This window comes from Phyllobates terribilis, unplaced genomic scaffold, assembly GCF_046119375.1.
Source record: "Phyllobates terribilis strain yellow unplaced genomic scaffold, ASM4611937v1 Scaffold_12__6_contigs__length_324123572, whole genome shotgun sequence".
NCBI lineage: Eukaryota > Metazoa > Chordata > Amphibia > Anura > Dendrobatidae > Phyllobates > Phyllobates terribilis.
This window is the reverse complement of record NW_027362772.1, coordinates 311568137-311593019: the sequence shown is the minus strand read 5'-3', so window position 1 is coordinate 311593019 and position 24883 is coordinate 311568137. Positions and strand designations below refer to the sequence as shown.

At 54.0% G+C, this 24883-nt stretch overlaps 1 protein-coding gene across 1 annotated transcript; it reads right to left on the bottom strand.

The window, feature by feature from the left end:
• Positions 1–3102: 3102 nt before the first annotated feature.
• Positions 3103–24832, bottom strand: DCPS (decapping enzyme, scavenger). Its single transcript, XM_073657412.1, has 7 exons — positions 23914–24832; positions 21841–22049; positions 21394–21547; positions 16526–16671; positions 11547–11660; positions 8631–8741; positions 3103–3517 (listed from the first exon to the last, which is right to left on the bottom strand). The coding sequence occupies exons 1-7, from the start codon at positions 24044–24046 to the stop codon at positions 3251–3253; spliced, it is 1134 nt and encodes a 377-aa protein (XP_073513513.1). The 5' UTR covers positions 24047–24832; the 3' UTR covers positions 3103–3250.
• Between the last annotated feature and the right edge of the window lie 51 nt (positions 24833–24883).

Sequence of the window (24883 nt, the reverse complement as noted above, 5' to 3'; positions counted from 1 at the left end):
TTGACCACAAGTTCTCAATGGGATTAAGATCTGGGCAGTTTCCAGGCCATGGACCCAAAATCTCTATGTTTTGTTCCATGAGCCATTTAGTTATCACCTTTGCTTTATGGCAAGGTGCTCCATCATGCTGGAAAAGGCATTGTTGGGCGCCAAACTGCTCTTGGACGGTTGGGAGAAGTTGCTCTTGGAGGACATTCTGGTACCATTCTTTATTCATGGCTGTGTTTTTAGGCAAGACTGTGAGTGAGCCGATTCCCTTGGCTGAGAAGCAACCCCACACATGAATGGTTTCAGGATGCTTTACAGTTGGCATGAGACAAGACTGGTGGTAGCGCTCACCTCTTCTTCTCCGAATAAGCTGTTTTCCAGATGTCCCAAACAATCGAAAAGGGGATTCATCAGAGAAAATGACTTTGCCCCAGTCCTCAGCAGTCCACTCCCTGTACCTTTTGCAGAATATCAGTCGGTCCCTGATGTTTTTTCTGGAGAGAAGTGGCTTCTTTGCTGCCCTCCTTGAAACCAGCCCTTGCTCAAAGAGTCTCCACCTCACAGTGCGTGCAGAAGCACTCACACCAGCCTGCTGCCATTCCTGAGCAAGCTCAGCACTGCTGGTAGTCCGATCCCGCAGCTGAAACAGTTTTAAGATACGGTCCTGGCGCTTGCTGGTCTTTCTTGGGCGCCCTGGAGCCTTTTTGACAACAATGGAAGCTCTCTCCTTGAAGTTCTTGATGATGCGATAGATTGTTGACTGAGGCGCAATCTTTGTAGCTGCGATACTCTTCCCTGTTAGGCCATTTTTGTGCAGTGCAATGATGGCTGCACGTGTTTCTTTAGAGATAACCATGGTTAACTGAAGAGAAACAATGATACCAAGAACCAGCCTCCTTTTAAAGTGTCCAGTGATGTCATTCTTACTTAATCATGACTGATTGATCGCCAGCCCTGTCCTCATCAACACCCACACCTGTGTTAATGGATCAATCACTAAAACGATGTTAGCTGCTCCTTTTAAGGCAGGACTGCAATGATGTTGAAATGTGTTTTGGGGGTTAAAGTTCATTTTCTGGGCAAATATTGACTTTGCAAGTACAGTAATTGCTGTTAAGCTGATCACTCTTTGACATTCAGGAGTATATGCAAATTGCCATTACAAAAAATGAAGCAGTAAACTTTGGAAAAATTACTATTTGTCACATTCTCAATACTTTTGGCCATGACTGTATACAGGCTGGTTGTCAGCAGTATCAGATGAGGAGCTGGTGCTGTAGTATAAGGGGTGTGGTCTCCTGTTACTGATGTCACCACCAGGGGGCAGATCTGACAACCTCTCACATATATACAGGCTGGTTGTCAGCAGTGATAGATGAGGAGCTGGTGCTGTAGTATAAGGAGTGTGGTCTCCTGTTACTGATGTCACCACCAGGGGGCAAATCTGACAACCTCTCACACATGTATACAGGCAGGTTGTCAGCAGTGATAGATGAGGAGCTGGTGCTGTAGTATAAGGGGTGTGGTCTCCTGTTACTGATGTCACCACCAGGGGGCAGATCTGACAACCTCTCACACATGTATACAGGCAGGTTGTCAGCAGTGATAGATGAGGAGCTGGTGCTGTAGTATAAGGGGTGTGGTCTCCTGTTACTGATGTCACCACCAGGGGGCAGATCTGACATCCTCTCACACATGTATACAGGCAGGTTGTCAGCAGTGATAGATGAGGAGCTGGTGCTGTAGTATAAGGGGTGTGGTCTTCTGTTACTGATGTCACCACAAGGGGGCAGATCTGACAGCTTCTCACACATGTATACAGGCAGGTTGTCAGCAGTGATAGATGAGGAGCTGGTGCTGTAGTATAAGGGATGAGGTCTCCTGTTACTGATGTCACCACCAGGGGGCAGATCTGACAACCTCTCACACATGTATACAGGCAGGTTGTCAGCAGTGATAGATGAGGAGCTGGTGCTGCAGTATAAGGGGTGTGGTCTCCTGTTACTGATGTCACCACCAGGGGGCAGATCTGACAGCCTCTCACACATGTATACAGGCTGGTTGTCAGCAGTGATAGATGAGGAGCAGGTGCTGTAGTATAAGGGGTGTGGTCTCCTGTTACTGATGTCACCACCAGGGGGCAGATCTGACAACCTCTCACACATGTATACAGGCAGGTTGTCAGCAGTGATAGATGAGGAGCTGGTGCTGTAGTATAAGGGGTGTGGTCTCCTTTTACTGATCTCACCACCAGGGGGCAGATCTGACAACCTCTCACCCATGTATACAGGCTGGTTGTCAGCAGTGATAGATGAGGAGCAGGTGCTGTAGTATAAGGGGTGTGGTCTCCTGTTACTGATGTCACCACCAGGGGGCAGATCTGACAACCTCTCACACATGTATACAGGCTGGTTGTCAGCAGTGATAGATGAGGAGCAGGTGCTGTAGTATAAGGGGTGCGGTCTCCTGTCAGATCACTAAACATTTGAGGTGCAGGGTCTCTTTAAGTCCACACAGGCATTAACAATGGTCACGTTTGCAGTCTCCTCGCTTCTCCCAGGCGAACTTGCTGACTGCGGTTCGGATCAGTGTTATGGTGTCACAGAATCTTACAGGAATCTGTTACTAATTTACTATCATGAATAACGATAATGGATTCTTCTTGTCTCTGCCGAGAAATTTCTAAATAAAAAAACCCCCTGCCCCGACTGTAAGGCCGAGCATCACCCCGCTTTTCTCTATCCCCATTACCCCCCCCATTATAACTTCTTCAGTTTGGATTGCTTTGTACTTTGTGTTCTAGCTGCGGTCACATGACTCCGGACGCCATCTATGATTTGCCCCGTGAGATCATCTACGGCGGTGCCAGCGCCGGCACATTTCAGGAGAGCGTCGTGCAATTTGAGGACTACTCGGGCGCAGATGACAGCGGCGAACTTGGAGCCAGTGCAAGGCATTCTGGGAATCGTAGTCTCAGCAGCAGCGGCTTTTTTTCCCTCAGAGCAGCGCTCACAGTCGCATGGATGTAATTTTATAACTTGGAAAAAAAACCTTTTTTTTTTTTTTTTTTTAAATTTTTTAAATTTTTTTTATTTTTATATTAAAGAACCAAGAAAATACAAACATTACGGACAGAATAAACCGCCAGCGGCGGCCCGGCCTGTGACGTCATCACTTTACAGATCAGAACGAGATCAGTCGCAGAAGAAAAACTGATGTTTAAAAATAAAGACCTAGAACAATATAATAAAAGGTGCGGGTGTCAGCACCTCCCGGCGTCTCTGAACCTCTGCAGCAGCGGCTCGTCCGCGCGCAGGGCGTACGTCAGGGTGCGGGTGCTGTAGTACTGCGCGTCCAGCTCCAGGTTCTGGATGACGTCACTCAGCAGATGAGCGCGCTCCACCGTGATCCCCGGCGCCTCGTGCCCCAGCGCCACGAAATGTACATGCAGGTGGTAATACGAGGGCTGGTAATGCAAATAGATCCGCAGCTGGTGGCCCTGGACACCGTACCGCGCCAAGATGGCCGCCTAAGAGACAGAACCGGGCAGGAGATAAGAAAAACAGAAACAACACTTGGACATCCCTTTAACTGTGGGGTAGGAATACTTTTTTAACCCCTTAAAGGGAACCTGTCAAGTCCCAATTGCTATCTACACTGCCCCATTGCTTTGTTAGTGATACAATGTGCGTCACTAACGAGCTGTTTTCATTTAAATCGGTGATGGTAGAATGATTTTATAACATTATATACACTTTGTCCTACCTGCTCGTATTCAGTCATAGGGGTGTGATCCCCGCATTCAGTCACTGCTGACGTCGCCCATGTATTTTGCTCCGGGAGGTTGTGTCTAGATCGGAGGTGATTCCTTCTGCTCTTCACTTCAGCCTCCGATCTAGAGGCTTCACTGCTGAGGAGATCGGAGCTGCCGGAGTGAGGGTCTCAGTAATCCCCTCCGATGTAGACAGCCCAGCGCCGACACGGCTAGACCGATGTAGACAGCCCAGCGCCAACACGGCTAGACCGATGTAGACAGCCCAGCGCCGACACGGCTAGACCGATGTAGACAGCCCAGCGCCGACACGGCCAGACCGATGTAGACAGCTCAGCGCCGACACCGCCAGACCGATGTAGACAGCTCAGAGCCGACACCACTAGACCGATGTAGACAGCTCAGGGCCGACACCACTAGACCGATGTAGACAGCTCAGCGCCGACACCACTAGACCGATGTAGACAGCTCAGAGCCGACACCACTAGACCGATGTAGACAGCTCAGGGCCGACACCACTAGACCGATGTAGACAGCTCAGAGCCGACACCACTAGAGCGATGTAGACAGCTCAGAGCCGACACCACTAGAGCGATGTAGACAGCTCAGGGCCAACACCACTAGACCGATGTAGACAGCTCATCGCCGACGCCGCCAGACCGATGTAGACAGTTCAGCGCTGACACCACTAGACCGATGTAGACAGCTCAGAGCCGACACCACTAGAGCGATGTAGACAGCTCAGGGCCGACACCACTAGACCGATGTAGACAGCTCAGAGCCGACACCACTAGACCGATGTAGACAGCTCAGAGCCGACACCACTAGACCGATGTAGACAGCTCATCGCCGACGCCGCCAGACCGATGTAGACAGTTCAGCGCTGACACCACTAGACCGATGTAGACAGTTCAGGGCCGACACCACTAGACCGATGTAGACAGCTCAGAGCCGACACCACTAGACCGATGTAGACAGCTCAGGGCCGACACCACTAGACCGATGTAGACAGCTCAGCGCTGACACCACTAGACCGATGTAGACAGCTCAGGGCCGACACCACTAGAGCGATGTAGACAGCTCAGGGCCGACACCACTAGAGCGATGTAGACAGCTCAGGGCCGACACCACTAGACCGATGTAGACAGCTCATCGCCGACGCCGCCAGACCGATGTAGACAGTTCAGGGCCGACACCGCCAGACCGATGTAGACAGCTCAGGGCCGACACCGCCAGACCGATGTAGACAGCTCAGGGCCGACACCACCAGACCGATGTAGACAGCTCAGGGCAGACACCACTAGACCGATGTAGACAGCTCAGGGCCGACACCTCTAGACCGATGTAGACAGCTCAGGGCAGACACCACTAGACCGATGTAGACAGCTCAGGGCCGACACCTCTAGACCGATGTAGACAGCTCAGGGCCGACACCACTAGACCGATGTAGACAGCTCAGGGCCGACACCGCCAGACCGATGTAGACAGCTCAGGGCCGACACCGCCAGACCGATGTAGACAGCTCAGGGCCGACACCGCCAGACCGATGTAGACAGTTCAGCGCTGACACCACTAGACCGATGTAGACAGTTCAGGGCCGACACCACTAGACCGATGTAGACAGCTCAGAGCCGACACCACTAGACCGATGTAGACAGCTCAGGGCCGACACCACTAGACCGATGTAGACAGCTCAGCGCTGACACCACTAGACCGATGTAGACAGCTCAGGGCCGACACCACTAGACCGATGTAGACAGCTCAGGGCCGACACCACTAGACCGATGTAGACAGCTCAGGGCCGACACCACTAGAGCGATGTAGACAGCTCAGGGCCGACACCACTAGACCGATGTAGACAGCTCATCGCCGACGCCGCCAGACCGATGTAGACAGTTCAGCACTGACACCACTACACCGATGTAGACAGCTCAGGGCCGACACCGCCAGACCGATGTAGACAGCTCAGAGCCGACACCACTAGACCGATGTAGACAGCTCAGAGCCGACACCACTAGACCGATGTAGACAGCTCAGAGCCGACACCACTAGACCGATGTAGACAGCTCAGAGCCGACACCACTACACCGATGTAGACAGCTCAGGGCCGACACCACTAGACCGATGTAGACAGCTCAGAACCGACACCACTACACCGATGTAGACAGCTCAGGGCCGACACCGCCAGACCGATGTAGACAGCTCAGGGCCGACACCACTAGACCGATGTAGACAGTTCAGCGCTGACACCACTAGACCGATGTAGACAGCTCAGCGCTGACACCACTAGACCGATGTAGACAGCTCAGCGCTGACACCACTAGACCGATGTAGACAGCTCAGCGCTGACACCACTAGACCGATGTAGACAGCTCAGCGCTGACACCACTAGACCGATGTAGACAGCTCAGCGCTGACACCACTAGACTGATGTAGACAGCTCAGCGCTGACACCACTAGACCGATGTAGACAGCTCAGCGCTGACACCACTAGACCGATGTAGACAGCTCAGCACTGACACCACTAGACCGATGTAGACAGTTCAGCGCTGACACCACTAGACCGATGTAGACAGTTCAGCGCTGACACCCCTTGACCGATGTAGACAGCTCAGCGCTGACACCACTAGACCGATGTAGACAGTTCAGCGCTGACACCACTACACCGATGTAGACAGTTCAGCGCTGACACCCCTAGACCGATGTAGACAGTTCAGCGCTGACACCACTAGACCGATGTAGACAGTTCAGCGCTGACACCCCTAGACCGATGTAGACAGTTCAGCGCTGACACCACTAGACCGATGTAGACAGTTCAGCGCTGACACCACTAGACCGATGTAGACAGCTCAGCGCTGACACCACTAGACCGATGTAGACAGCTCAGCGCTGACACCACTAGACCGATGTAGACAGCTCAGCGCTGACACCACTAGACCGATGTAGACAGTTCAGCGCTGACACCACTAGACCGATGTAGACAGCTCAGCGCTGACACCACTAGACCGATGTAGACAGCTCAGCGCTGACACCACTAGATGGCGCTGATTCCAGGACCCTCATACTCACTGCTCTCTCGTCGCCTCTTCTGGCTTTCTAATGTTTTTCTTAGGTTTTTAATGGCACAAACATCACAAGTCAAAAATTATTTTTTTTACACTTAAATAATTTATGGATTTGGGCAAAATTCTTTTTTTTCCTGATTAATGAAACTTACATTTTTATTGTCACTTTATGTAATATAAAAAAATTCCCCTTATCGCTGATTGTTCAGTTTTGCCAGAATGTGACTCTTCCCGTGTGTCCACAGCACCGACATTGTGAAGAGTGGGGAGAGGCGTAAAAGAGCGAAGAGCGCCCCCGACAGTCACCACAATGTACAACACAGAAGTGACAAATTATTACAGAGATGTCCGGGGTCTCTGGAGGACACTGCTGGTAATATATATATCTATATACAGAGATGTCCGGGGGGTCTCTGGAGAACACTGCCGTTATCATTGACGCCCCTTTTGTGCTGTCCATTCTGATGGTTCTCTCGGCTGCTCCGTCTCTGACACTTGTGGACCGACAGGAACATTTGAATTCTATGAAAACTGATCAATCAATCAGAGCGGTGTGTGATTCTTCATATTACAGAAAGCGCTGGGCTGTCTACATCGGCCTAGCCGCGTCGGCGCTGGGCTGTCTACATCGGTCTAGCCGCGTCGGCGCTGGGCTGTCTACATCGGTCTAGCCGCGTCGGCGCTGGGCTGTCTACATCGGTCTAGCCGCGTCGGCGCTGGGCTGTCTACATCGGTCTAGCCGTGTCGGCGCTGGGCTGTCTACATCGGTCTAGCCGTGTCGGCGCCGGGCTGTCTACATCGGTCTAGCCGTGTCGGCGCCGGGCTGTCTACATCGGTCTAGCCGTGTCGGCGCCGGGCTGTCTACATCGGTCTGGCGGCGTCGGCGCTGGGCTGTCTACATCGGAGGGGATTACTGAGACCCTCACTCCGGCAGCTCCGATCTCCTCAGCAGTGAAGCCTCTAGATCGGAGGCTGAAGTGAAGAGCAGAAGGAATCACCTCCGATCTAGACACAACCTCCCGGAGCAAAATACATGGGCGACGTCAGCAGTGACTGAATGCGGGGCTGCCCATGACTGAATGCGAGGATCACACCCCTATGACTGAATACGAGCAGGTAGGACAAAGTGTATATAATGTTATAAAATCATTCTACCACCACCGATTTAAATGAAAACAGCTCGTTAGTGACGCACATTGCACCACTAACAAAGCAATGGGGCAGTGTAGAGGGCAGCTAGGACGTGACAGGTTCCCTTTAAGAACCTGTGATGCACATTCTCACTCGCCTCCTACCCGGCAGATGTTGCTGCATAGACCACTGACATCTGCCCATCACAGCAGCGGCCGGAGAGCACCCCGATCACTGCTGCTGTTAACCATTTAAGGACTGCAATGCAATTGTGGGGAGCTGACGGGATAACATAGCAGCTGGGGCCCCCCGTGGGAAACTCCGCCACAGCCCGGCACTGCAGTATACAGCAGAAGCGAACGCAGGTTCAACACCACAAAGAGAACTGCCGGGGAGAAAAAAGAAATAAACTGACTACATGCAACTGTAACAGATACTCAGCTGTGTGACCAGGACACGACGGCTTCTATAGCCAGAAACTGAAAATAAGAATGTCTGCATTCACTGACCGCAGCAGCCATGAAGAAAATCAATGAAAAAAAAACATTTATGAAGAAAGTCAAAAAGTCTGATACAATCTTCTGCATCTCCATAAAATTATCAGTTCTGCAGCAAATTTTCATATAAATCTCTGGCCCTTTAAGGCCCGGCAGCCCCTCCCCCCGCGTCCTCACCTGCCCCTCCCGCAGGATGTTCTTCAGCAGCGGCAGATGACCCCCATCCAGGTCTCGCAAGGACTTGATGCCGCGCGGGTGACAGATGGCGATGAGGTACAGATCATCCACCTGAAAGACAAGGGGCGGCCATGAGGGGGCGCAGGCAGATCAGACCCACACCCCGGCACGTGGGACCACATTACACACCAGTACTACACACGGCAAGTGGGGTCCCTGGTACAGACTTGGACTGGGCTCAGGTGTGAAGACCCCTCCCCCACCCCGCGGCCATCACTCCGGTGTGAAGACCCCTCCCCCACCCCGCGGCCATCACGCCGGTGTGAAGACCCCTCCCCCACCCCGCGGCCATCACGCCGGTGTGAAGACCCCTCCCCCACCCCGCGGCCATCACGCCGGTGTGAAGACCCCTCCCCCACCCCGCGGCCATCACTCCGGTGTGAAGACCCCTCCCCCACCCCGCGGCCATCACTCCGGTGTGAAGACCCCTCCCCCACCCCGCGGCCATCACTCCGGTGTGAAGACCCCTGCCCCACCCCGCGGCCATCACTCCGGTGTGAAGACCCCTGCCCCACCCCGCGGCCATCACTCCGGTGTGAAGACCCCTCCCCCACCCCGCGGCCACCACTCCGGTGTGAAGACCCCTCCCCCACCCCGCGGCCACCACTCCGGTGTGAAGACCCCTCCCCCACCCCGCGGCCACCACTCCGGTGTGAAGACCCCTCCCCCACCCCGCGGCCACCACTCCGGTGTGAAGACCCCTCCCCCACCCCGCGGCCACCACTCCGGTGTGAAGACCCCTCCCCCACCCCGCGGCCACCACTCCGGTGTGAAGACCCCTCCCCCACCCCGCGGCCACCACTCCGGTGTGAAGACCCCTCCCCCACCCCGCGGCCACCACTCCGGTGTGAAGACCCCTCCCCCACCCCGCGGCCACCACTCCGGTGTGAAGACCCCCTCCTCCACCACGCGGCCATCACTCCAGTGTGAAGACCCCTGCCCCACCCCGCGGCTCCTGGACGCTTCGCCTATGGCTCCTTGTTTGGTTACGGAATGTGATACAACAATTAGTGACCGGATCATCGCAGCCGCCGATAAGGAAGCGGATCACAAACATCCATAACACGGGAGGAAGCACCGAAGATAACAGGTCTCTCATTCCTACTGGCGAAATGTCAGGACACCGCGACCGCGAGCAACAGATCCCGAGCATGGGGTGCCAGTGGTGATCAGCGGATCACCGTACAGATCCCGATCGCGGGACGCCAGTGGTGATCAGCGGATCACCGTACAGATCCCGATCGCGGGACGCCAATGGTGATCAGCGGATCACCGTACAGATCCCGAGCGCGGGACGCCAATGGTGATCAGCGGATCACCGTACAGATCCCGAGCGCGGGACGCCAGTGGTGATCAGCGGATCACCGTACAGATCCCGAGCGCAGGACGCCAGTGGTGATTAGCGGATCACCATACAGATCCCGTGTGCGGGACGTTGGCAGTCGTTTGTCTATGGGAAAGCTGAATGACAAGCTTCATGGCCAACATTACAGCAGAGATAGTCACCCAGCTTTCCGAGAGTCCTGAATGGTGAATGAGCCCCATCATACAGCGACGCTCCTTCCCTGGTATAGCTGGGGGTTTGCACCTCTGTGTAAACCAGTCACGTCTGTTCTGTGGTCAGGACTCCGATGGGGATCACACCAGGCGGCTCCTGATCCGGGGTGCTCCCGTCACTATGATGTTTCCCCATTTTCTGCGCTCTCCGCCCTCCCCAGGTCCCAGGCTTCACAGTAACAGGATCCCGGGAATGCATGGACTTGATCTCGCCAAGCACAGCATCATTGTGTTCAGCGCAGCTCTCAGCAAGACAAGAAAGAGGAGCCGGCGACACCAGGACGGGGGATTTAACGAGGAGCAACGAGCCCCACACAAGAGCAGGACGGGGCGGGAGAGCCTCGCTTAACCCTTACATGCATGGAGTATATGCTGTACTCCGCTACTGTGATCAGACAGAAACCGGAGAAGAAACAGTGAAAATAACAGATGGTAAGGATTGGGCAGAGTGATTCCAAGATGTCCGATCCTTCTGTTCCTGGGGAGATAAATCTCCATCAGAGGAGCTCAGCAGCGAATCACTCCCCTCCTCTTACTGAGGATACAGCGACCACAGTCAGAGGGGCTCTGAGCAGGGCTGTGGAGTCGGGGTCCATTTGGGTGAAGTCAGAATCGGAGTCGGTATAAAATGGACCAACGCCAACTCCTAAAATATATAATAAATTGGGTGCAGTAGTTCAGTGCAGTTTTGTGGGGAATATTTTTTCATAAGAATTTGGGAAAGTTATGAAATGTCCTATAAATGTCCGTCCTATTCCTGATCTCAGGGTCTGGACTTTACTGAGATGAATCTGTGCACATGAGCCGTGTATGAGGGGGCCGGGGACGTGTATGAGGGGGCCGGGGACGTGTATGAGGGGGCCGGGGACGTGTATGAGGGGGTCGGGGACGTGTATGAGGGGGTCGGGGACGTGTATGAGGGGGTCGGGGACGTGTATGAGGGGGTCGGGGACGTGTATGAGGGGGCCGGGGACGTGTATGAGGGGGTCGGGGACGTGTATGAGGGGGCCGGGGACGTGTATGAGGGGGTCGGGGACGTGTATGAGGGGGTCGGGGACGTGTATGAGGGGGTCGGAGCCGTGTATGAGGGGGTCGGAGCCGTGTATGAGGGGGCCGGAGCCGTGTATGCGGGGGCCGGAGTCGTAGGTTTGGCTTATTGACTCCACAGCCCTGTCTCGGACAACTCTTATCCCAGGGTGGTCTCAAGTGGCCCTGCAGGCTACAGGAATCACCCTTTTCGGCTTCCCCCCCCCTCAGTGTGACCTCTAGCAGATTAGACGGACCCCCGGGACCACCAACCTGTTTCTGATTCCACTTGAAGTCAGGTAGCAGGATGAAGCCGAGCTCTGGATCCGGGTTCTCGTGGACGATCCGATCCGCCTCCGCCTTCTTCTCCAGGATGTTATAGACCCACTGAAATGAGACAACAGGTGATGTCTGCAATCTACAGCCAATATCTCGCCAGTGCCAGGGTCTCCTCATTCAGTGATTCTCACAGCTGAGGGTCTGTCACCATTAGTGTTGAGCATTCCGATACTGAAATATCGGGTATCGGCCGATATTCGCGGTATCGGAATGCCGATACTTAATTCCGATACTTTTAGAATATCGAATACCGGAATCGGAAGTTCCCATAATGCCTGCGCTCTGCAGTGTCTCTGAAGGATGACAAGTTGGATGGCAGCGCTCAGCTGCGATCCAGCCTGTCATCAGAATGCCATCCCAGCGTGGGAGAATTCTCCCGATTGTTTAAAAGCTGCCGGCTTTTAAACAATCACACAGCCCCATACTGCTTCCCCGCAGCCTCCCTCCCCGATCCTCCGCTCCCCTCGCCACCTCTCATCCCGATCGTAAGTTAGGACCGGGCGGGGAGCGCAGCACCAAGGAGCGAAGGACCCGGGCGGGGAAGCCGGCAGTGAAAAGACTTCACCGCCGGCTTTCCCGTTCTGTGCTGCGCTTTCCCGCCGGTTATTTCAAATGAACAGCTGAGGTATCAGGTGATGCCGATCAGCTGTTCATTTGAAGTAGCCGCGGTGCCTTCAGAGGGTTCATGTGAGTTCATGCTTGACTGCATTGCATGAACTCACATGAACTTTCCCACGGCCGCACAGGTCAGCCTCACCTCCCAGACCATCAGCCCGTCATGATTGGTGTGTGCACGGTGTCTGTGCGATGTCTGCCGGTGTCGGCGTGCAGGCAAACATAGGCCGATGTGACACTACTACTCCCATCGGCCTATGTCTGTCCCCCGTCCACTCCTGCCAGCAGGATCAGCTCAATGGGAGCAGTAGTTCCCATCAGCCTGATCCTGCTATTTAAATTGCCCTACTGTGTCCCCAATAAATGTTAAATACATGTCATTGGTGGCCAGTGGTTACCTACAATAAATTAGTTCATACATTACCTGTCCCCGCCGATCGCCACCTAAAATAAAGTAAAAAATAAAAAACTACACTTATACTCACCTAGACACCTAATTCCCCGAAGCCATCGATCTCCTGTAATAAAATATAAAATAATAAACCACAACCTTATCCTTACCCCTCCGTAGTAGTCCACGAGTGTCCCACGAAGATCTCCAGTTTAGAGCAGCCACATAGAATGTGACCGCTCTGAACCGCTGCCGCCGCTAGAATGATGGGGCCGTAAAGCAGCCCCGTCACTGCATAAGCGGGTTCGCCGGAGTTCAGGCAGCGCTGCTCCGGTTAGCTCCTTTACGGCCCTGCTGTATCGTGAGAAATTCCCACGGTACAGCAGTGCCGTAAAGGAGGTCTCCGGAGCTGCGCTGCCTGAATGCACTCCGGTGACCTCAGTCAGGGGCTCACGCTGCCGGGAGCGGACGTGTTCCCGGCAGCGTGAGCTTACAGCAGCCATGCACAGCTGTCACCATCTCCAGATGTGACAGCTGTGCATGGGAGATCAGCGCAGGAACGTGGACAGGGAACTATTTTTTTTTTAGTAAACTAAGAATTAAATAAAATGTTGTGTTTTATTTCAAATAAATTATTTTTTTCTGGGTGTTTGTGTTTTTTATTTTTAACACTTTGTAGGTTAGTAATGGGGGTGTCTTATAGACGCCCATCATTACTAACCTGGGCTTCATGGCAGCTGGCGTTGACATGAACCCCACCACTATTACCCCCTGCCACCGCACCAGGGCAGCGTGGAAGAGCGAGGCTAAGTGCCAGAATTGGCGAATCCTATAGATGCGCCATTTCTGGGGCGGCTGACGGCTGCTGTTTCTAGCCTGGGAGGGGGCCAATATTCATGGCACCCTTCCTGGGCTATTAATATCAGCCCCCAGCTGTCTGCCTAGCCTTTGCTAGCTATTAAAATAGGGGGGACCCCACGTCATTTTTTTGGGGGGGGTGGTCTCCCATTTTAATAGTTAGTAAAGGCTAGGTATTCAGCTGGGGGCTGATATTAGTAGCCTGGGAAGCTCCGTGGGTATTACCCACTTCCCAGGCTTCAAACATCTGCCCCAGCCGTCTGCTTAACCTCCGCTAGAGCCTAAAATTACGGGGAACCCCACGCCAATTTTATTTTTAATAAATCTTTTATTTTAACACTAAATGACACTTGAGGGGTTAATAAAGATGCAGTCCCTAAATTATTATTTATTTTTAATTAATTTTTCCCAAAAATTTTGACGTGGGCTTTGCCATATTTTTGTGTGCCAGCAGGTACAGCATCCAGGAATGGGCTGCCCACAACTCCCAGCTGCCTATTTGTACCTGGCCGGACACAACAATATAGGGAAGCCCTTTTTTTTTTTTAATTATTTCATGAAATAATTTAAAAAAAAATTGACGTGGGGCTTCGCCCTGTTTTTGTGTCCAGCCAGGTACAGCAGGCACCTGGGGGCTGGAATCTGCAGCGCAGGGAGACCCAAGCTTTCTGCCCCCCCCACCCCCCGCTACAAATTGCAGTCCGCAGCCGCCCCAGAAAATGGCGCATTCATAGAAGCGCCATCTTCTGGCGCTGTACCCAACTCATCCAGGGCCCTGGTGCGGTGGCTCACTGGGTAATAAAGGGGTTAGGGCCAGCTTGGCATTATCAGCTGGCCCTAAGCCCGAAATTCATGGGGTCACGCCAATATTAGACATGACCGCCATGAATTTCTAGTAAAGTATTTAAAAAAAAACACAAACACCCAGAATAAAGTCCTTTAATTGAAATAAACACACAATTCTTTATTGTTCTAAATTAAACCATACTTACCATCACGCCCATTCCAGCTGAAGCCAATGATCTCCTGCAATAAAAGAAAAATAATAAAGCAACCTCATCCTTACCTTTCCATGGTTCCCAGGACCGCTTCAGCTCTGCTACATCGAGATGACAGGCTGGACCGCAGCAGAACGCTGCCATCCAGCCTGTCATCCCGCGGACACTGAGAAGCGCAGGCTTGCTTGCGCTCCTCAATGTCTCTCTGTGACGGCATCCAGATGAGCCGAGGTCATGTCCAATGAACTCAGCTCACCTCATGCACGTCACTGACAGCGTGGGAGAATTCTCCTGCACTCAGCGTTCTGCTGCGATCCAGCCTGTCATCTCGATGTAGCAGAGCTGAAGCCGTCCTGGGAACCATGGAAAGGTAAGGATGATGTTGGTTTATTATTTTTCTTTTATTGCAGGAGATCGTTGGCTTCAGCTGGAATGGGCGTGGCGGTAAGTATGGTTTAATTTAGAATAAAGAATTGTGTCTTTATTTCAATTAAAGGACTTTATTCTGGGTGTTGTGGTTTTTTTTTTTAACTTTGACTATGGGGTTAGTAATGGGGGTGTCTTATAGATGCCTCTCCATTACAAACCTGGGCTTGATGTCAGCTGGCATCAACCCCAGCTCTATTACCCCCCTGCCACCGCTACAGGGCAGTGGGAAGAGCGAGGCTAAGTGCCAGAGTTGGCGCATCCTGTGGATGCACCATTTCTGGGGCGGCTGACGGCTGGTGTTTCTAGCCTGGGAGGGGGCCAATGTTCATGGCACCCTTCCTGGGCTATTAATGTCAGCCCCCAGCTGTCTGCCTAGCCTTTGCTAGCTATTAAATTAGGGGGGACCCCACGTCATTTTTTTGAGGGGGTCCCCCATTTTAATAGCTAGTAAAGGCTAGGTATTCATCTGGGGGCTGATATTAGTAGCCTGGGAAGCTCCGTGGGTATTACCCCCTTCCCAGGCTTCAAACATCTGCCCCAGCTGTCTGCTTAACCTCCGCTAGAGACTAAAATTACGGGGAAGCCCACGCCAATTTTTTTTTTAATAAATCCTTTACTTTAACACTAAATGACAAGTACAGTAACCAACACTGTCACTGTACTTCATAGATAGAAACATGTCAGTCACATATATATCTAATCTATGTGTGAAGCTCTATTCTTTCTGTTGTAAATTGTCGGGTACCGGTGAATGCCGCTGATGAATTGCCGGCTTTTCATGTCATTCTACATTATTCTTAGTTGTTTTACTTCATGTAGAATTAACCTACAAGGAAAGAAAGGGTTTATTTTCATTCCGATATTTGTGTCCCATTGACTTGCATTGGTTTCCGGTATCGGAATCGGCGATATCCGATACTTTTTGAGTATTGGTCCGATTCAATCCGATCCGATATTTCCTGATATAGGAAGGTATCGCTCAACACTAATCACCATGTATCCAGCACTCTGATAGGTTGTTACAATGTGTCAGTCTGGAGCACAGACAGGCTGCGTATCTCAAATTAGATACATTGTAACAAACCCTCAGCTATGAAGTGCAGGTGGTTTCCTATATTGTAGAACTATCTGACAATGACGCTTTGTTTCATCTGGAAAATTCCTTTTAAGTTTTCACCTGATCTGAAAAAGAACTGAAGCGGCCATTGTTCCTGAGCTGCGACGCTGTGCGGGGGTGGGGTGTGCAGGGCCCGGAGGAGAAGACGGCCCTGGAACAGCTGCTTGTAACCTGCTGCAGAGCATCGCGGCAGTGACCTGCAGTACCGCTCCTCACTACCAGCAGAGAAACATAAATGCAACAGCGCCCCCTGCCGAAAAACAGCCGTCATCACCGCTAGAAGAGCCTGATGAGAAACACACTGCCGAAATCCCCAGAATATAGGAGTCGTCCTCCTGCGACAACACCGCAGACTAAGCCGGTGACAACTCTGGCGCTATCGTCAGACACCGTTACCAGCATGGCTGCGGCACCGGAGCTCTTCTCGCCTATTCGGGATCCTGGGAGCAGGCGACACCGGGGTGTGAGTGCAGCTCCGCAGAGGGGTCCGCTGTCCTGCACTCACCTGGATGCTGAAGCTCTGGGCCTGGATGAAGGGGAGGGTGATGCTCCTGTAGTCCTCGCCCGTCTCCGCGATCAGGTGCAGCTCCTGCCGCAGATACTTCTTCACGTGCTTCTCAGTCGCTGGTCGGATGATGGTGGTTTTCACTTCTGTCCAACGGGAGACAAGAGCAGAACTTGATTACATTAAAATATATAGAGCGCGCCCTGCACCATCACACGCAGCGCGCCCTGCGACCACCGCCATCACACGCAGCGAGCCCTGCAACCACCGCCATCACACGCAGCGCGCCCTGCAACCACCGCCATCACACGCAGCGCGCCCTGCAACCACCGCCATCACACGCAGCGCGCCCTGCAACCACCGCCATCACAAGCAGCGCGCCCAGCGCCATCACACGCAGCGCGCCCTGCGACCACCGCCATCACACGCAGCGCGCCCTGCGACCACCGCCATCACACGCAGCGCGCCCTGCAACCACCGCCATCACACGCAGCGCGCCCTGCAACCACCGCCATCACACGCAGCGCGCCCTGCGACCACCGCCATCACACGCAGCGCGCCCTGCGACCACCGCCATCACACGCAGCGCGCCCTGCGACCACCGCCATCACACGCAGCGCGCCCTGCGACCACCGCCATCACACGCAGCGCGCCCTGCGACCACCGCCATCACACGCAGCGCGCCCTGCGACCACCGCCATCACACGCAGCGCGCCCTGCGACCACCGCCATCACACGCAGCGCGCCCTGCGACCACCGCCATCACACGCAGCGCGCCCTGCGACCACCGCCATCACACGCAGCGCGCCCTGCGACCACCGCCATCACACGCAGCGCGCCCTGCGACCACCGCCATCACACGCAGCGCGCCCTGCGACCACCGCCATCACACGCAGCGCGCCCTGCGACCACCGCCATCACACGCAGCGCGCCCTGCGACCACCGCCATCACACGCAGCGCGCCCTGCGACCACCGCCATCACACGCAGCGCGCCCTGCGACCACCGCCATCACACGCAGCGCGCCCTGCGACCACCGCCATCACACGCAGCGCGCCCTGCGACCACCGCCATCACACGCAGCGCGCCCTGCGACCACCGCCATCACACGCAGCGCGCCCTGCGACCACCGCCATCACACGCAGCGCGCCCTGCGACCACCGCCATCACACGCAGCGCGCCCTGCGACCACCGCCATCACACGCAGCGCGCCCTGCGACCACCGCCAATGTTGCAAAGTGCAGAACATTTTGGGAACTTTCTTTGTAAGGGCTCATACTCAACTGCGAGAAAAATGGACGAGTGCAATCCGACAAAAAAAATAAAATAAAAAAAAAAAAATCGCATTGCACAGACTAATGTTATTCAATGATTCCCGACTCATCGGATAGGACTGAGAAAAAAAAAAGAAAAAAAATCACAGCTTGCAGCAAGTGGCTGCGAATGTCAGACGAGACTTGCCAATGCAAGTCAATGGGTGTGAGAAAAAAAAAAAAACCATCGAACTTTCTCACGGCAGTGAGATGAACGGAGTTCCATTGGCTCTGAACTCCGCTCACTTTATTCCCATCACTGCGAGTCACTGAGCTGCGCAAGCACCCACAGCTCAGTGTCTCTGCTGGATGTCAGGCTGAATAGTCGCATCATGCAAACATTCAGCCTGCCATCTACATGTAGCAGAGCTAGACACGTCAAAGGACAAATGGATTATCTTCAAGTCAGAGAGGTGAGGAATATGTTGGTTTATTATTTTAGTTCCTTTGCGGGGAACAAGGGCTTCAGCGGATTAGGCGTAAAGGGGAGTACAACCGTTTTTATATTTTAATTTCAATAAAGGAGTCTGTGTCATTATTTTAAATAAAGGACTTTATTCTGGACTATATTTACAATATGACTATGGGGTTAGTAATGAGGGCGTCTTATAGACACCTCTCCATTACTAACCCCTGGGCTTCGTGTCAGCTGCCAATACAAAGATGACGTCAACGCCAATCCTATTACCCCACTCGCCACTGCACCAGGGCAAGTGGGAAGAGCGGAGGCTAAGTGCCAGAATGGAACATCTTATGGATGCGCCAGTTCTGGGGCAGCTGAGAGCTGATGTTCTTAGCCTAGGAGGAGGCCAGGATCCAAGGCCCCTTCCTAGCCTATTAATGAAAGCCCACAGCTGTCTACCTAGCCTTTGCTGGTTATTAATTATGAGGGGCCATACGTCTTTTTGTTTTTTGGGGGGGGGTCCCCATTTTAATAACCAGTAAAGGCTAAGTAAACAGCAGTAATCTGGGAAGCTCGGTGGGTATTACCCCTTCCCAGGCTATCAACATCCACCCCAGCTGTTTGCTTTCCCTCTGCTGGTTAATAAAATGTAGGAGGATCCCACACCATTTTTTCTGAAATGTATTTAATAAAATAGATGTACAGTAAGCTCCACACAAAGCACCGATTATACATCTCACTCCCATATTTATATCTAGAGTTAGAAGAATATTTCCTTTGATAACTATCTTGAAATGACAGAATTACTCTAGGTAAAAGCTGATGTTAAAGTCGCATTGCACGCGGATGTCATTCGGAAACTAAATGAGAAAAATCGCACTGTACTCACATGAAAAACGCCCGATACTCATCCGACTTCAGTAACATCGGCCCTACAGCTGAGCTTTTGTTACAGTGGCATCAGGTGCACAATGGCATGTGCACAGAACAGACGGATACAATGTAACGGGAGACATTCTCAGTTGGATACTATGTGTTATCCATCACACAGCAGCGCAGCTGGCATTAACCCCTTCATGACTGGGCAATTTTCCCCTCCGCTTCTTCCAGGACCCGCCACTTTCTAATCCTACCTCCCCCACAGCCGTACGAGCGCGCGTTCATTGCCAGATGAGTTCTAGGCTTGAATATAGTGAACAACAGGGAAAATACAACTGGTATTGTGCCCACGACAAGGACCAAGATGGCAGCGGGGATTAAGTCACCCCACAGGTGGCACAACAACAAATCCGCTTATGTGCCCTGGTCTCTGCTGCTAGAAGCAGGTGCTGAGCGCTGGACCCCCATGTCCGCTGGCGTCAGGCGGGGGTGATCCGCGCACTCTCGGCCCCCCCCCACGTCCGCTGGCGTCAGGCGGGGGTGATCCGCGCACTCTCGGCCCCCCCCCACATCCGCTGGCGTCAGGCGGGGGTGATCCGCGCACTCTCGGCCCCCCCCCACGTCCGCTGGCGTCAGGCGGGGGTGATCCGCGCACTCTCGGCCCCCCCCCACGTCCGCTGGCGTCAGGCGGGGGTGATCCGCGCACTCTCGGCCCCCCCCCACGTCCGCTGGCATCAGGCGGGGGTGATCCGCGCACTCTCGGCCCCCCCCCACGTCCGCTGGCGTCAGGCGGGGGTGATCCGCGCACTCTCGGCCCCCCCCCACGTCCGCTGGCGTCAGGCGGGGGTGATCCGCGCACTCTCGGCCCCCCCCACGTCCGCTGGCGTCAGGCGGGGGTGATCCGCGCACTCTCGGCCCCCCCCCACGTCCGCTGGCGTCAGGCGGGGGTGATCCGCGCACTCTCGGCCCCCCCCCACGTCCGCTGGCGTCAGGCGGGGGTGATCCGCGCACTCTCGGCCCCCCCCACGTCCGCTGGCGTCAGGCGGGGGTGATCCGCGCACTCTCGGCCCCCCCCACGTCCGCTGGCGTCAGGCGGGGGTGATCCGCGCACTCTCGGCCCCCCCCCACGTCCGCTGGCGTCAGGCGGGGGTGATCCGCGCACTCTCGGCCCCCCCCCACGTCCGCTGGCGTCAGGCGGGGGTGATCCGCGCACTCTCGGCCCCCCCCCACGTCCGCTGGCGTCAGGCGGGGGTGATCCGCGCACTCTCGGCCCCCCCCCACGTCCGCTGGCGTCAGGCGGGGGTGATCCGCACACTCTTGGCCCCCCCCCACGTCCGCTGGCGTCAGGCGGGGTGATCCGCGCACTCTCGGCCCCCCACGTCCGCTGGTGTCAGGCGGGGTGATCCGCGCACCCTCGGCCCCCCACGTCCGCTGTCGTCAGGCGGGGGGTGATCCGCGCACTCTCGGCCCCCCACATCCGCTGGTGTCAGGCGGGGTGATCCGCGCACTCTCGGCCCCCCCACGTCAGCTGGTGTCAGGCGGGGTGATCCGCGCACCCTCGGCCCCCCCACGTCAGCTGGTGTCAGGCGGGGTGATCCGCGCACTCTCGGCCCCCTAACGTCAGCTGGTGTCAGGCGGGGTGATCCGCGCACCCTCGGCCCCCCACGTCCGCTGGCGTCAGGCGGGGGGTGATCCGCGCACCCTCGGCCCCCCACGTCCGCTGGCGTCAGGCGGGGGGTGATTCGCGCACTCTCGGCCCCCCACGTCCGCTGGCGTCAGGCGGGGGGTGATCCGCGCACTCTCGGCCCCCCACGTCCGCTGGCGTCAGGCGGGGGTGATCCGCGCACTCTTGGCCCCCCCACGTCCGCTGGCGTCAGGCGGGGTGATCCGCGCACCCTCGGCCCCCCACGTCCGCTGGTGTCAGGCGGGGGGTGATCCGCGCACCCTCGGCCCCCCACATCCGCTGGCGTCAGGCGGGGGGTGATCCGCGCACTCTCGGCCCCCCACATCCGCTGGTGTCAGGCGGGGTGATCCGCGCACTCTCGGCCCCCCCACGTCAGCTGGTGTCAGGAGGGGTGATCCGCGCACTCTCGGCCCCCCCACGTCAGCTGGTGTCAGGCGGGGGGTGATCCGCGCACTCTCGGCCCCCCACGTCAGCTGGTGTCAGGCGGGGTGATCCGCGCACCCTCGGCCCCCCGTCAGCTGGTGTCAGGCGGGGTGATCCGCGCACCTCTGCCCGCAGGACGCCCACATTCGCTGGCAGCGAGCACGGACCGTTCAGCTGGGGCGGGGGGCTCAGGTGGTAGACGCCATAGATGTCGTTCTTCAGCTGCAGCCTCAGCGCGGGGTCGTCAGCGAGGAGGCGACAGACGGTGTCCGCCTGGAAGGGCGCTCGCTCCAGGATCACCACCGCGTCCTCATCGCTCACCTGGGGACAGAAAATAATCAGAAATAACAGCAATTACTACAGGTGGCAGATAACAGGGAACAATGGACTGCATGAGATGGCACAACTAAAGGAACTGATGTAATGTGGTCCCTGGGGGCAATACAGCCTGTAACCTAGCAACAGCGCCACACACAATACAGCTGTAAAGCAATAACGTCGTTACAATGTGTCAATGCCCACAGGTGGCAATGGTTCAGCCCGAACACCCCGCTCTCCGCGGCAGTGGTACAATCCGCGGTCAGGTGTAACCTCCTCTGCCTTCCCCCGGGTACCTGTCCGTGCAGGAAGATGGTCTTGTCCCTGGCAGACTCTCTCAGGACGCTCCGGAGCTTGAAGCCTGTGAGCGGATGTTCTGCTCCCGCGGAGGCCGCGGACTCCCCGGCGCCGCCATTCTCCACTTCATCTTCCCGCTTCCTCTTGTCTCCGGGTTGAGCCATTGTGGTGTGGAGCATGCGCAGTAAGAGTCCATTCAAAGCGCCACCTGCCGCACGGTGTTGTAATGACAGTGATGAGAAGTGTGACAGCGCCACCTGGTGTGTGTGCAGGGAAATGACTGCAGGAGGATGAGGAAACTGCCCCCCCTAGGAAATCAGTGCAGGAAGAAACACTGCAGGGAAATCAGTGCAGGGAAATCAGGGCAGGAAAAAAACACTGCAGGGAAATCCGTGCAGGAAAAAAACACTGCAGGGAAATCAGTGCAGGAAAAAAACACTGCAGGAAAAAAACACTGCAGGGAAATCAGTGCAGGAAAAAAACACTGCAGGGAAATCAGTGCAGGAAAAAAACACTGCAGGGAAATCAGTGCAGGAAAAAACACTGCAGGAAAAAAACACTGCAGGGAAATCAGTGCAGGAAAAAAACACTGCAGGGAAATCAGTGCAGGAAAAAAAACACTGCAGGGAAATCAGTGCAGGAAAAAACACTGCAGGGAAATCAGTGCAGGAAAAAACACTGCAGGGAAATCAGTGCAGGAAAAAACACTGCAGGGAAATCAGTGCAGGAAAAAAACACTGCAGGAAAATCAATGCAGGAAAAAAAACACTGCAGGGAAATCAGTGCAGGAAAAAAACACTGCATGGAAATCAATGCAGGAAAAAAACACTGCAGGGAAATCAGTGCAGGAAAAAAACACTGCAGGGAAATCAGTGCAGGAAAAAAACACTACAGGGAAATCAGTGCAGGAAAAAAACACTGCAGGGAAATCAGTGCAGGAAAAAAACACTGCAGGGAAATCAGTGCAGGAAAAAAACACTACAGGGAAATCAGTGCAGGAAAAAAACACTACAGGGAAATCAGTGCAGGAAAAAAACACTGCAGGGAAATCAATGCAGGAAAAAAATACTGCAGGGAAATCAGTGCAGGAAAAAAACACTGCAGGGAAATCAGTGAAGGAAAAAAACACTGCAGGGAAATCAATGCAGGAAAAAAAACACTGCAGGGAAATCAGTGCAGGAAAAAAACACTGCAGGGAAATCAGTGCAGAAAAAAACACTGCAGGGAAATCAGTGCAGGAAAAAAACACTGCAGGGAAATCAGTGCAGGAAAAAAACACTGCAGGGAAATCAATGCAGGAAAAAAACACTGCAGGGAAATCAGTGCAGGAAAAAAACACTGCAGGGAAATCAGTGCAGGAAAAAAACACTACAGGGAAATCAGTGCAGGAAAAAAAACACTGCAGGGAAATCAGTGCAGGAAAAAAACACTGCAGGGAAATCAGTGCAGGAAAAAAACACTACAGGGAAATCAGTGCAGGAAAAAAACACTACAGGGAAATCAGTGCAGGAAAAAAACACTGCAGGGAAATCAATGCAGTAAAAAAACACTGCAGGGAAATCAGTGCAGGAAAAAAACACTGCAGGGAAATCAGTGCAGGAAAAAAACACTACAGGGAAATCAGTGCAGGAAAAAAACACTGCAGGGAAATCAGTGCAGGAAAAAACACTGCAGGGAAATCAGTGCAGGAAAAAAACACTGCAGGGAAATCAATGCAGGAAAAAAACACTGCAGGGAAATCAGTGCAGGAAAAAAACACTGCAGGGAAATCAGTGCAGGAAAAAAACACTGCAGGGAAATCAATGCAGGAAAAAAACACTGCAGGGAAATCAGTGCAGGAAAAAAACACTGCAGGGAAATCAGTGCAGGAAAAAACACTGCAGGGAAATCAGTGCAGGGTGGTCCAGGCACAGAGGAGCATGGCTGCTTTATCTCTCAGTGCCAGTCCTGCCCATGGCTTGTGTCTGCTGATAATGCTCAGCCCCAGTGAAGTGAATGGAGCTGCGGCACCAGACAATGATGGCGACCATGTATTGTACCGATGCGCGCTCACGTTCCATAGATTTCCATACCTTGTGTTGGGTCTGACGTTCTGGTCAGTGTCCCGTCTTCATCTCCATGTTCTGTAATGACCGATACTTTTATTTGATGTATTAAGTGAATCTGATGATGGCCTCGGCCGCGGCTGAAACGCGTTGTGTGCATTTACTGTGATGAATCCAGAAGAGGCGTCATGTGATAGGGCTTCCGGCTGGACGTCATCAGCTCCGCAGGGATCCGACAGCGCACATCCTGAGGGTCCGGCTGCGCTCCACGTGGGGGTCCATGGAGCTTATGGTGAAATTCAGCAGCTGTTTCTCCAGACATCAGTAGTCAGAACGCGACTCAGTTCTTCTGAGGCTTAAATCTCCATTATTTTAGATAATGTTGTGTCATTGGAGGTCCGACTCTATTCTTTCTCAGGAGCCAAAACCAGGTGAGGAACAATCAGAGAAAAGGTCTAATAGAAACAAGTCACCAATTCTGCATTTATCACCCTCTCCTGAGAACAAATACTGACCGAATACTGACCGAATACTGACAGTGGGGCCGTGGCCTTAGTCTTAGTGCTGTCCATGAAAAAAAACAGACAACACTTGGAGCAATGTGATACAATGGAGCCGAGAAGATGAGCGATATTTTTTTATCTGAGTGTGAACACAATGGCGGCCGCACTGGATTCCTCCACATCAGATGCATGTCGCCCATTCAAGTCTATGGGAGCGTAAAAAAAATCAGATGTCACAATCTAGATCCGATTTTTACGAGCGCATAAAAAAACTCATTTATCCTGGACAGGCGGACAGGTTGTTTCTCACTCGTGGTCGGTTTCTCGCAGCAGCAGCTATTGATCATCTACAGTTTCCGGTTACAGAATTACAACGTGTCAGTAACAATCGGCCGCTGGCCGGCGGCTCCGCGCGGCATCAGATTTCTTTTACTCCCCCATAGACTTGAATGTTCGAGTTTCATCATATTTATGGAAGAACCCAGCGCTCGCGG